The sequence below is a fragment of the Plutella xylostella genome, chromosome 20, assembly GCF_932276165.1.
Source record: "Plutella xylostella chromosome 20, ilPluXylo3.1, whole genome shotgun sequence".
In the NCBI taxonomy this organism is placed as follows: Eukaryota; Metazoa; Arthropoda; class Insecta; order Lepidoptera; family Plutellidae; genus Plutella; species Plutella xylostella.
The window spans coordinates 6920309-6933660 of record NC_064000.1 but is presented as its reverse complement, the minus strand read 5'-3'; the positions used below and the strand labels follow the sequence as shown (position 1 = coordinate 6933660).

The window sequence follows — 13352 nt, the reverse complement described above, 5'->3', positions numbered from 1 at the left end:
GGTATTTGTATGAATAATAATTTCATAAAAAATATTGGTAGTTTTTCTAAATACTTTACGACAAGACTGAAGTTGTCAAGATGACGGATGACGTTTATACTGTTGAGAGAGACGTTATGGTTAGGGTGACCATTCATTCGCACTTTTGAATCACATTCCATTAATTAGGACCTGTTTCATTCAACTTTTTATTTTATTTTATACCTAAGTATCATTAGGTATTATTGTGGCTGTTACGAGTATCTTATAAGGCTGGTAAAGAGTTATGAGCTGTTGATTTTTTTGGTGATAGATATGAGTAATTGAGTATTATAAGATAATTTATTAAGCTTAAAACCGGCGGAAGCACTTAGGTTGAGATATTTTTTTTGAAATCTTATGATTTTCATCAACTAGACTATGTAAACGGAACACCCACAGAGTAAACACGTTTTAGGTACATAGTTGTGTTTAATGTTATTCTGTTTTGACACTTTCTTGTCAACACTACACCCAACTTAATTTTATTTACTTGTATTATACTTATTATAAAAATGTGTGTTCTTTGATGTCGCTCATCTTATTATTTACGTCAATCCTAACTCTCTAATTAAAACCAGTCCATCTTAGTAGAATTTGGTAAAAAGACAGATTGTTGTTGCTAGTTCAAACCTTGGGAATATCTAATTGATATGGAAAAAAAACATATCAATATTACATTGCAGTTTGCGCTGCAACAACACATCTATATAAATTTTACCTTCACCCCATTTGTTTACTCAATTGTCATATCACCAAAATACATTCGTACCTACATTGCAATCGAATTATTCGAATAATAGGTGACTTTGAGACCATCGACACCTATTCGCGACATGTGATAGATTAGAAGTGATGTCTCATTAATTACCTAAAATTATGGTCACCAAAAATAGGAAGAGATGGAGGGCTCCGTGCTGACTATCTCTGTCGGCTCGTTTTTTCGGAGCAGTGCGCATTCCTGTTTTATTATTACTTCCATGGGCTAAGGTCTGAGGGCTAAGGTATGTGCGGTATGTGGCAATATGTGGTGATGACCTATGCTATCATCACATTTACCTACTCTGTGGCTATCATAGAGAAAAATAAATAAATTGTTTTTGTGTTTTTTTTCCTCAGTGTAAATCAATGAGAAATCAATAAATAAATTTAATTTATGTCATAATAAAATAAAATGACTTAAATATATTTTACATAATGTTTATAGCATTAAAAATTGTAACAAGAGAACCTTAAAATGACACGGCACAAAATTGAGAACTAACAAAAACGGGTTTTTCAAACTAAAAACTCTGGAACCAGGACGGATTTGGAAGGCGGATGAACCAAAATGTATATAAAAGGATCTATATCAACAACTTGAATGCCTTGAAATTCAAAAAACAGATCTAAATCAGTTTAACTAATTCTTTTTCATAAAACATTATCCATATCCATAAACCAAAAATGCCGTGTCCATGCGGCAATTCCCAAAGCCTATGGGATGAAGTTATGGAAGAGCTCCAAAAAATAAAACAAGAAAAACGAGCCAACCTAATGGAAATCAGAGGTGTGCCTGAAACAGAAAATGAAGACCTCTTTGAGATTGTCTTCAAAATAGCCACGCTTCTAAACATTTACATACAAAAGGAGCAGATACAGTTGCTAACAAGGCGCACTCTACTGCATGATAAAGCCCCTGATACAATACTTGTAGTTTTTCACAGCAAAAAGATCCGCGACTTTTTCCTCGGAGCTACCAGAATGATTTCTTGGGATATGAAAGCTTATCATTTAGGATTCAAAGATGATAATAGTGTAGTAGAATTCTTTTAGAGCTGCTGTTGTTACAATTTTTAATAAATTATTGTTTTTGCAGTGTCACAGTTATTTTATTATTATATTTTTTCAATATTTCTATAAGCATACCGTATGTTTATTTCTTAGCGGAATGTGGTGAGAAGGAGCTGAAGAAGTACCTGTAAAATAAAGAAATACATTTAATAATCCCATTCAAATATCATGAAAAATAATGCGCATACCAAGGTCGTTATTGTTGTGAGGCGGATACCAATTTCATAGACAATTTCGGTAAGTTTGATGGATCACAAGATAAGTTTTTAATCGGTAGGGTAGAGGGTAGAGGTTCTGTCAAAACCAAAAAATATAATTAAAAAATTAAAAAAACAAGAACTTTTAAAACATGCACAAAAATTATTGTTAATTATACCTAAATAAATAACTAACCCATATCGCAATCAAGGAGATTTCAAATACAATTCAGACCCCCAGACCATACAATCAAAATGACTACAATCATACAGGTATAAATCAACCATAACATTTACTTCTCCATTACTACTAAACATCACAAGAGAACTCTAACGTATATTTTTTATCGTTAGTTACAATGAGTCTATTTGAAGCGCCACCAAGGCGAGGGGTCGGTTCTTGTGCATGCAGCAGCAAGCCTGGTGGTGGTGGCTGCTGCGGCAGCAAACCTTCCAATCCCCAATCTGGTGGCGGCTGCTGCGGCAGCAGAAACGCCAACCCTATACCACCTTCACCATACGAAAGCAATGAAGACAAACCCCAAAGAAAATTCCCCCCTAGACCACCAACACCCGCCTCTAGCAGACATTCTCGCAATCTCTCAATCTTCATAGACGATGACTACGAACCCACCTCTCAACCAACCGTTGCTAACGTAGTCGTCACTAACGAACCAAAAATAACCATCTCCCGAACTTCTTATGGAAGTGATTCTGAAGATGATTTCCTTACCAAAACCCCAGTCAAATCTAAGATGGAGGAGGTAAAATATCTTATTTACGATAAATTAGAACCAATCAAAAATCTTGCTGAAGACATGGTCGTAGTGAAAGATCAGCTGAAAGAGTTGCGGGCCGCGGTGGCTACAATGAAGAAATGTTTGACGGAATGTAGCGACGAAACGAGTTTGCTAGAGAGCCGACTGCAGAGGGTTGATAGGACGAAAGATGAGCTATACTTTATGAAATTCACTTTGGACAAATTGCAGGAAGACGACCGAGACGGGTATTCGCCAGCGAAGATGATAGAGATAAAAGGCGTTCCGTATCACGATGATGAGGATTTGTATGAGATATTGCTGAAGATCTGCATGCTGGCTGGGTGTCACGTGGAGAGAGACCAGCTGACTTTCATATGCCGAGAGTCTACCAGGTCGAAGAGACCCCAGAACATTGTGATTTGCTTCAATGAACGCGCAGTCAAGGACGAATTCGTCCATGCAGTTCAGGAACTCAAAGATTTGACCACCAAAGATCTGGGCTACTATGAACATAACAAAATTTATGTTATTTAATTGTTGCTGCTTTTTAATAACTTTATGGTAACTAATAACTTCTCGGGCGAGCCTTGAAATTGTAACATCGATACAGATTTTGTCAGTAAATTTTGTGTAAAAATAAATATATATATTTTTGAAACCTATTTTCATGTTTCGGACTTGGGTTTTACACAAATATCTCCTGGATAACAGGAAGTTAATAAGTAAACACTCGAAAGTTTCAGTAAATTTTCAATTACATTATAAAAGTATTATCCCAGAATTCTGTTTACTTTATCTTAACAAATTAATTGAATTAACTTCACAAAGTCATAATAAAATCAAAGTCTCAACAGAACACTCATTAACTGGCTCATTAGAGAAATATGTAAATTAGCTTAGACTCGTCCCTAAAAGTCTGGGAAACATAAACCACTTTATGTTAAAGTGAAGGTTTTACACAAAAGCCTTTGCTTCAGAAACTTTTTTATTGCAAAACTTTTTCAGTAAATTTGTCCCAATCTGGATTTTAATAATATAGTATTATTATTATTAGGATGGTATTAGGCAAGCCTTTTTAAGGAAACGGAAGCAATTTAAAATGATATGTCTGGGGAGAGAATCTTGTCCTCTAGATGAATAACTGCGTAATTTTCGTGATAGGCATTTTTCCATAATCGTTTGTGGTATTATTACTGTGCGGTGGTGGCGTAATGGATAAGGCCTCGTCCTCTCAATCGAGAGGCCGTGGGTTCAAATCCTGGCCTGTACCAATGAATTATTTCAATTGTGTTTTCAATTAAGGTGTTTAAGTACAATATTACCACGTGCTTTTACGGTGATGGAAAACATCGTGAGGAAACCTGCACATCTAGATTCTAGATGTGTATCCTAAGTGCATTGTACTTATCCCAAAGCAGCGATATCTAACCTATCACGTGAGTACAAATGCGCTGCGAAAAGTGGGTGGCTCGCTTTGTGAGCCACCTCTGACTACCCCTTCGGGGATTACAGTCGTGAGTGCATATATGTATTATTACTGATACAATGGACGTCTGTGTCGACCTTAAAATCGATGATTTGATGAACAATTATACATACCGCAGGGATATTCGAGTCAATTATGTAATTTACGCAATTCAGCACATGAACACAAAATGCTTTTGATTTCCTCTGTGTACAATGTCTCACATTAATATAATTTTACTCTTCTACTTATCGTAGTTTACCGCAGTTATGTAGGTAAAATTACTTAATTAGTGCATAAACCTTTTTACTTAATAAGTAGGTAAGCACTTTATCCAAAATATCACATTTTCTCTTTTAAGGTCGCTTCTAAGGTTAGTTTTTAAGATAGTAGTATTTATAAAATCGTGTAAGTAGTGTTATTTTATAAAATCGAAAAAAATATATATTTTTCTATTTTCTTCCTTCATTTTAGAGTGTGTACCTACATTTAGTCCTACGGTCCTAAACTATGTTCTAATAAAACTTAAATGTTGTTAACATTGATATAAAGATTTCTAATCACGCTCTCAATGTTGTTTAAATATGTTAAAGTATACAAAAGCTACTGTAGGAGAAAAACATGGAAAAAATATAAAGCGATCTCGTTTATAAGACAAAGTATGCTTTGATATAAGCACATTTTGCTGAAAAATACCATCGCTATGTCACCAGAGCTAAGGTGAAAGGATTTCGAAATGAACAATTTATTAAAATATGCGAGGATCGCTTTGCTCAGAAATATTTCTGCTGTCACAAAACTTTACCACTTTAAAATTAAATCTCAAAAGTATTTATAAAACATTGGAATAAAATATGTTCCTTACTATTTATTGGTAGGTACTACACTCACGGGCAATGAAAAGGTTCCCTTAAGAACAGGTTCACTTAATGACGCCTTCTGCAACATTGAACTACATTTTACAGAGCATCAAGATATTACCAGCTAAAATCAATAATATTTTTTTCAAATTTTAAATTAAATATTTTTATGATATGATACAATTGGGGTCGTTTAGTGTCTGCATTTTGTGAGTGGAACTTTTTCATTGCCCGTGAGTGTATCTAATGTGCTTCTATTTACCTGAGTCCTGATTCCTGAATCACTGATCTAAACTGCATTCATTGAAACTTGGCACAAAAGGTAAACAATTTGTGTTTGTCAACACAACTGACTGATTCTACCAAGTCTAGAAACACCACGAAGATGATGTCATAGATGTAGAAACTGTGAAGTCATCATTAGCCAATAATCATCCATTGCTGGACAAAAGCCTCTCCCAAGGAGAGCCACAACACTCGGTCCTTGGCCTTCCTCATCCAACCACTACCCGCCACCCGCCTAAGGTCGTCAGTTCAGCGGGCAGGAGGGCGTCCCCCAATGGTTATCGGTTCTTCGGCAGATATGACCAGCCCAGTGCCACTTCAGCTTGCATATTTTGACAGCTATGTCGGTAACCTTAGTCCTCAGTGTAACTGTGAAGTGTAGAGACTGTAGAGTCCCAAATAAGAAAGTATTTCACAAAATAAAGTTGAAGTAGAAGATTCAACTTGACATTTGCACCTGTCAATTTCGTATCTCAGATAAAAGATACACTTTAGTATAGCTGAACAGAAAATAAACCTCAATATAGTGCTATTTTTATAAGACGTGAGCATACGTCGTCTGAAAGTTTCAGGCCTGAAATATCAAACCAGCCGGCGATATTTCGACCGTTCGTATAAATATTACATTTAAGGCACAGTTTCTTCAAAGACTCATAAATATTATTTTTAATATTTTTATAATATAGAGCTTCTAACTTTTTGCTTTTACTTTAACTACTTAGGTTTAAATTCGCACATGTTAATATGAACCTGAAGCTCAAAAAATATATTTCTGGAACAAAAACTACACAATTACAAAATCACTATAAAAATTATGAATGAAAAATGTCACTATCACTGTTTCAAATAATAATGGAGGAATGTCTTCACCAGTCTCTTGTAAGTTCATTTCAGTGCTACGTCGCCTTAACTCGTGCCTTGATCTTTTGGAGTGAAGTAGACAAAAATACACAACAATATGGATCACTTCTTAATAATTCACTCGCTCATTCGTCCGTTTCGAATCAATGTTGTAATTGAAACGGAAAGTTGAAGCAGTAGGGCGCCCCGTAATAAATTAATTGTGTTTCTTGTTTATTTGAAACTAGCTGTTCCCGCGCGCTTCGCTTTGCATTAAAAAGTTTTCCCGTGGGAATTCCGGGATAAAAAGTAGCCTATGTTCTTTCCCAGGGTCTAGACCATATGTATACCAAATTTCATCCAAATCCGTTCAGTAGTTTTGGCGTGAAAGAGTAACAGACAGACAGACAGACAGACACAGTTACTTTCGCATTTATAATATTAGTTAGGATTAGGATAATACTGCTGTGTACAGTTTCGAAACACAGACAGACCCCTTACCATAAATTTTCACCGTAAAAGTGAAGTAAAATTACTCGATGAATTTTATATGAAAATTTTAGTCTTGCTACCGACCGCCAGGGGCGCTTCTGTTCATATTTTCATACAAAATTACTCGATGAATTCTACTTCACGTTCACGATGAAAATTCGTGCTAAGGGGTCAGAAGGTACAGTGGGTACAGTTTACAACAGAAATAAGTGTACCCACTCGCAAGTATCTTGATCTTCTGACGAGAGACAGAGGTCAAAAATACATACATAAGTAGGTACCGACATATTTTATTACATGTATACTTACATAAATTATGCTCACAACTATAATGTAATCCCAGACGGGGAAATCAGAGGTGACTCGAAAGCGAGTCATCCGCTTTTCGCTGTACATTTTGTAATCACGTGACAGGTCATAATTCAGAAAGTTTTCCGAGCTTTCAAAGGCTCACATTATCAAGGCTATATTTAATAAACAATTTATATGTAAAAGTGATTATTTTCTCGTTAGCGTATAAAATGGCTAAGTGCAGTAATTACTGAGGGAATATTAACGAATATCTATTTATGAGAAAGAAGAATGTGAAGGAACGTCCCTTTATACAGGATGTTGCTAAAGTGTTATAGTATAAGAATGAATGAAAGGGACCCAGCAGTGGGCAGATACGGACTGATAATGATGATGATGATGATAAATCACATCATAATTATACAGGGTGTTGCAAAAAGGGTATACTAAGCCGAAAGGGGGTGACTCAGGGGGTCATTCTGAACAACTTTTGTTCTACGAGTTTTAGTAACTCGCGAAATCCCCCATTCGGCTTAGTATACCCTTTTTGCAACACCCTGTATAATTGTGATGTGATTTATCATCATCATCATCATTATCAGCCCGTATCTGCCCACTGCTGGGTATAAGCCTGTTCCCTATCACGCCATCTCTTCCGGTCCTGTCCGAGTCTAGTCCAGTCCATTGTGATTTATATTCACACCGAACTTAAATAATCAAAAACCTTCTATTATAGTCAGGGGTTTAAAAAGCCCTTGGCTTCACTACGATTATCGAAACCTAAAATAAAGATACTAGGTACCTACCTACTACAACTACAGCCCTCTTTGTAGATATATATATATATATATAAATTATAACGCAGAATGAAGGTGCTGCGCACAATCCTGCGAGGATTATTGTAGTATCTTTAAGCTTGTTTTTTTCTTATGTATTTTACCTATAATTAAATAAATAAATAAAAATAAATAAGATGTAATAGGCACACAGAGGTGAACACTAAAACTCTAATAAAACTTAATGTTTTACAGCTGCTCCTTAGAGTGCTTGTAAACCCTAAATTACTTAAGGGGCTATTGTAGTTTATAGTTCAACACAAACGACAAATTGTATAGGTATTTAGATATTTGACGACTATTATCAAAATGGTACAGTAAGACACTGTCGTTATTTTATTTTTAATAGATGTGTAGGTACCTACCTATTATTTCTTAAATAAATCTATTGACACTGCCTAATTATCAGATTTCAGCTTCCGTTTTCCATCTTATTTTCCAGGCTGCATAGTCGAAAGTTTATTCATCGTGTAAGCATCTCAAGTTTCTCGCTTACAGTAACAGGAATTGTAAATTAATTAGCACGTTTCAGGTAGAAGGCGATACCAACTTGCAATGAAATTTAACACTTGCAAAAATTTGATCTTTGGAAAATTTTAAATATGGTTATGATGCTTTTAGTAACTTTTGTTGTATGTTTTCGGACCAAAAATAAGTAAATACATGACAAAAACGTCATCTATCAATGGAAAACATTAGATATGGTTAAACAAATTAAACGCTGAAAAAGATAGGAGTCGTGAACAACTTCAAAAAATAAATTTTTATGTATGATGGTCATCATCGCATCGTTCCTATATTCACGACGCCTATTTTTTTCGGAGTTTCATTATTTAACCATATCCAATCCAATGTTTTCCATTGATCGATGACGTTTTTATCATGTATTTACTTAATTTTTCTCCGAAAACATACAACAAAAGTTACTCAAATCTCAGAAGGGTGAACTTAGCCCATTTCTGCTTGGTAAGTCACTTTATCAACACCTGTATATTATTTAATCCAGTTTCAAGTTTGCTTAAACAACATAATTAAGCAAGTAATAATAAATACTCATGGAAGGTATTACGTAACGTAGCGTAGTTCTATTTAACGTATACTCTAGTCGGTAGTATTGTTTCTGTTTGTTTGTGCCACTTCTATGCGACTAATTATTGTTTACTCTGCGCTCCGAGGAACTGTGGCAGTGACAGTACTGTATATTTGTATGCCTGTGGTGTTAACATGAGAAATATTACTTCGGCTACTTACTGATATTCCACTTCAGATGCTCAATATTGTATGTCATCATCATCATCATCATCAGCCTATGTCAACCCACTGCAGGGTATAGGCCTCCTCCATGTTATGCCAAGTCCCACGGTCCTGTGCTACACTCATCCAGTTTGGTCCAGTCACTCTCCTAATGTCATCGGACCAACGGGTCGGCGGTCTACCGACTGATCGCCGTCCCTCCCTTGTATGTAGGTACTATGTATAATAATGATTATAATCAATTCTTTATTTGAGGACCAATCCCGTATAAAATTGTCCAGATTATTTTAATACCATCACGACCCATTACGTCCCCACTACTGGGGCACGGGTCTCCTTCCAATGAAGGAAGGGTTTAGGCCAGTCCACCACGCTGGCCAAGTGCGGGTTGGTGGACCCCAACTTACAATTATAATATAAATCAGTAAAAATTAAGTTAAATCAAAAACACACAGTTAAAAAAGAGCAGTCAGGGAAAATAAATCTAAGAGTGAGATTGCTACCAGATAGGGGTCAGCTTCCTTTGATTTTAATTGCAGTCAGATAAACGGATAAATAATATGTAGGTACGTATGCCACTCCAGACCAAACACTTTGATTTCACTGCCGGTGATATAATTAATGTGTATTTATGTGCGTGTGTGAGTGGTTTTAATTAAGACAAGATCAACAGAAAGATCTGAAAAAACCGACGGTTTTATACATGTATACAAAACCCATAGCTTTTTATTGAGGGTCAGACACTTCTCAACGCCCCTTGAGAGAGGCAAAGCTGCTGAAGAGCTGTCGAATCATTTTTAAAGAGCTTATAGGTATTCTGTTGAGCTGTTGCCGAGCTATGTTATTGCCTGTAGGTAAGTATATGATTTTTGTTTATTTAATTTATTTCTTATTATAAATAAATAAATATAGTATGAGTGCCTGCCACATCCTTAGGTTATCTATCGTCAGGTAAGCGGGGCAGATGGCGTCACGCTCCGTTCGCCAGTTCATGATCTCCACTAAAGAACTCATCTAATAGAAACTATACAGAAAAATTATATAATTATAAACAAACAAAAAACCCGACTGCACGCTAAAAAGATGAAAACAAGTCCCAATGTTAATGTAAAGTATCGTAGGCGGGGACCAGCAGAGGGTTCACCATTTAGCTGAATGTTACTTAGAAAACGGCCTTGTGTGATGGTCATTTTGGTCCCCGTTTGTTTATAAATATATATATTTTTTGCAACTTTTTAGTTGTTTTTATTTTATGAAATTTTAAGTCAGTAGTTGGGTTTTAGTTCATTAACATTTTTTATTTCAATAATTTTGGTGTTGTTATTTAAATACCTACAATACGCACATTTTTGTAATGTGCAAATCAAGCCCTTTCATTTGATACCCCACACGGCATAGTTGGAAAAATATTACTTTTTCGATTATCACGTTATGTCCTCTAGAGGGCGCTTTGTACATTTTAATGTAACGTCACATAGCCTTTAACCATCGCGCCATCAATCCGCTTCTAACGATACCTCATACATCAAAATCTATCAAGCCGTTTAGGCTACAGAAGGGAACAAAGAAACAGATAAACATACATACATACATACAATCGAAAAACATTACCCTCCTCCTTCGGCAGTCGGGTAATTAATAATTGTTCAAAATTTATGAGCCCTAACATTATTCACCGCAATAGGTCAATAAATTCAACACTAGGAATTCAGACAAGACCGCTACAATCCATCACTGGTAGAGATATTAAAACGCCATTCGCTCAGTTAAACATCAGCTTTAAATCCTAGTTACAAGATCACAAATCGCATAACAAGGTCAAAATAGTTGTTTCGTGTATTACAGATGTAAGTAAGTAGGTACTACTTTCAGTGTGGTCAAAGTGTTTCCATCCCATTGTACAGCCTTCAACCCTTTTAACTGTAACGGAAATATCCCACTTGTTCATGAGAGCCTGGTAGGTACTTACTACAAAAGCATTAGAACTGACCCCTTAGCATGACTTTTGAAAGAAAGATAAAACTTTATTTGACATTGACAGCAATCATACTTAATTATACACCATAATATAGTACTCAACTCACGTATAAATTTGCTGTCCGCCAAAAAGGCGTCCACTCAGCTATTGCAGCGCCCTTGGCCACAGCCAAGGACACCGCGCTGGTGTTTCAGTGGAGGCCTTTTCATCGTGAACGTGTAGTAGAATTCATCGAGTAATTTTGTATGAAAATATGAACAGCGCCCCTGGCGGTCGGTAGCAGAACTAAAATTTCCCTACAAAATTCATCGAGTAATTTCACGTCACGTTCACGATGAAAATTTATGCTAAGGGGTCAGTTCTGCTTACAACATTTTAACCGTATTACCACAAAATGGTTTGAAATAGGTTTAAAGTGTGATTGAGGGTTTAGTTTAGGGCGTATTTGTCAGCGCGAATAGGTTTTAAGTGTGTCTAGTTATTCTGGTAAGACTATTTCATTATCTGCCAAAAATGAGTCCACCACAAGAATTCGAATATTTACAGGTTAAAATAGGGATCATAGGTACAGGTACCTCTATCTTTTATATCCCTATTTTAATGTCAGAATGAGCTATGTATTTTTTTTCTTGGGTGTTTTAAGTTTTAACATCCATTGGTACAGTGAAGTGCAAATAAAACTGACCCCATTGAAGTAGCAATATCATTCTAAAAGGGGTCACGTTTCTATGCAGGCCACCGTACAGTGTACATAAACATACTTATTTCCTATGAATTAGTGATGCTGAGATACCCGGTATTTACTCTATATTTATTATTATGTACCTACCTATCCATTATGTCATCAATTCATCATCAATCATCAGCTTTACAGATCTCCAATACATAGGTAAGTATGTTTATTATATACAGGATGGAAAGATAAGTCGGACCCTGGTAAACTAAACTTAAATGTGTCTTTGTTTAAGTGGAACAAATAAATTATTTATCCATCTAGGTATCTATCTATGTAAATGTTCAGGTTAGCTAATTTTACGTTTAGGTAAAATTAACATATTTTTGATTTTTTAAAAACAAACAAAACTGCATATGAAGTTAATATTAACATATTTTTGATTTTTAAAAACAAACAAAACTGCATATGAAGTTTTTAAAAAAATTGTAATATTCTTAGTAAGTATGTAAATGAAGGTACTCATTCGAGTTGAAAACATGATACTCTTATATGTGCTGGTTACACTAAAAGAAATATAATTTAGCTATGTACAGGTTGTTGCAAAGTCTAGTAAGTAAACAAAATAAAATGTATCCGTATCTTGTAAGTAAGTAGGAATATGCAATATAATTTGGTTAAAAATACATGGTGTCAACCACATAGCGTTATGAGATATCACGTTTCATCTTTCACTTCAGAGAATATGGTAAACTGGAGACATCGGAAAACTACCTACTACTAAAAAATGTATAAAAGAAAAAATACATTTAAAGACTACAATAAGCCCTCTAGCATCCAATTTCTAAGTACAAAGCCCTTAATTATAATGGGCTCTTTTGTACGAGACACGGCCTTGCTTATTCAACAAAGATTAACTAAAACATCTCAATATCAAAGTTAATTACAAACAATATCCATTTAGACTCACTATATTTACGCAATTTGGCATGAATCATCCCGAAGCTTTCAGCATAAATTCTGATCTCAGGATCGAATTTATTTACGTATTTTACGATCACGTCCTTTAATCTATGCAGTTCTGGTACTTTTATTCACACACACTACAATTCCTTTCACATAATCACATAAAATCTTATTTTCAAGTATTGGTGGGGTGGGTTTAATACAAAAAGCGACTTGCCTGTGCATGTCCGAAGGTCCGGAGCGTCGTGACACGTCCACACTCGTTCACGGTCCGTGGGAGACTGGCAGCCTGTTGGTGCCTGTTAGGGGATGGGGTGGAGGGAATCATCTAGAGCTGCTAACACCGTATATCTGCCTCAATGAGTGGAGGGTTATTTTTATTAGAAGCTAATTTAGTGTTGGAGCTGTATTTATGTTATTTAGACATAGAATGATAGAACAATGTAAATGCTGAAAGAAAAGTTTTCTAGTGTGGCTCGTGAGAAATGGAGTTTCCGTATATTTATGCGTATGTGAAGTAATACTTTTAGAGTTTACAGGGTGTTGCAAAAATTGCATTTTAATCCTATGATGATTACTGGTTAGATATAAAATACTTCCTCA

At 35.5% G+C, this 13352-nt stretch overlaps 1 protein-coding gene across 1 annotated transcript in view; it reads right to left on the bottom strand.

The window, feature by feature from the left end:
• LOC105380815 (facilitated trehalose transporter Tret1-1) overlaps window positions 1–13056 on the bottom strand; it is a 95292-nt gene extending 82236 nt beyond the window's left edge. The window contains exon 1 of the mRNA XM_038109557.2: window positions 12967–13056. Coding sequence (XP_037965485.2) covers window positions 12967–12974 — 8 coding nt within the window. The 5' untranslated portion in view covers window positions 12975–13056. The remainder of the gene's footprint in view (window positions 1–12966) is intronic.
• Between the last annotated feature and the right edge of the window lie 296 nt (window positions 13057–13352).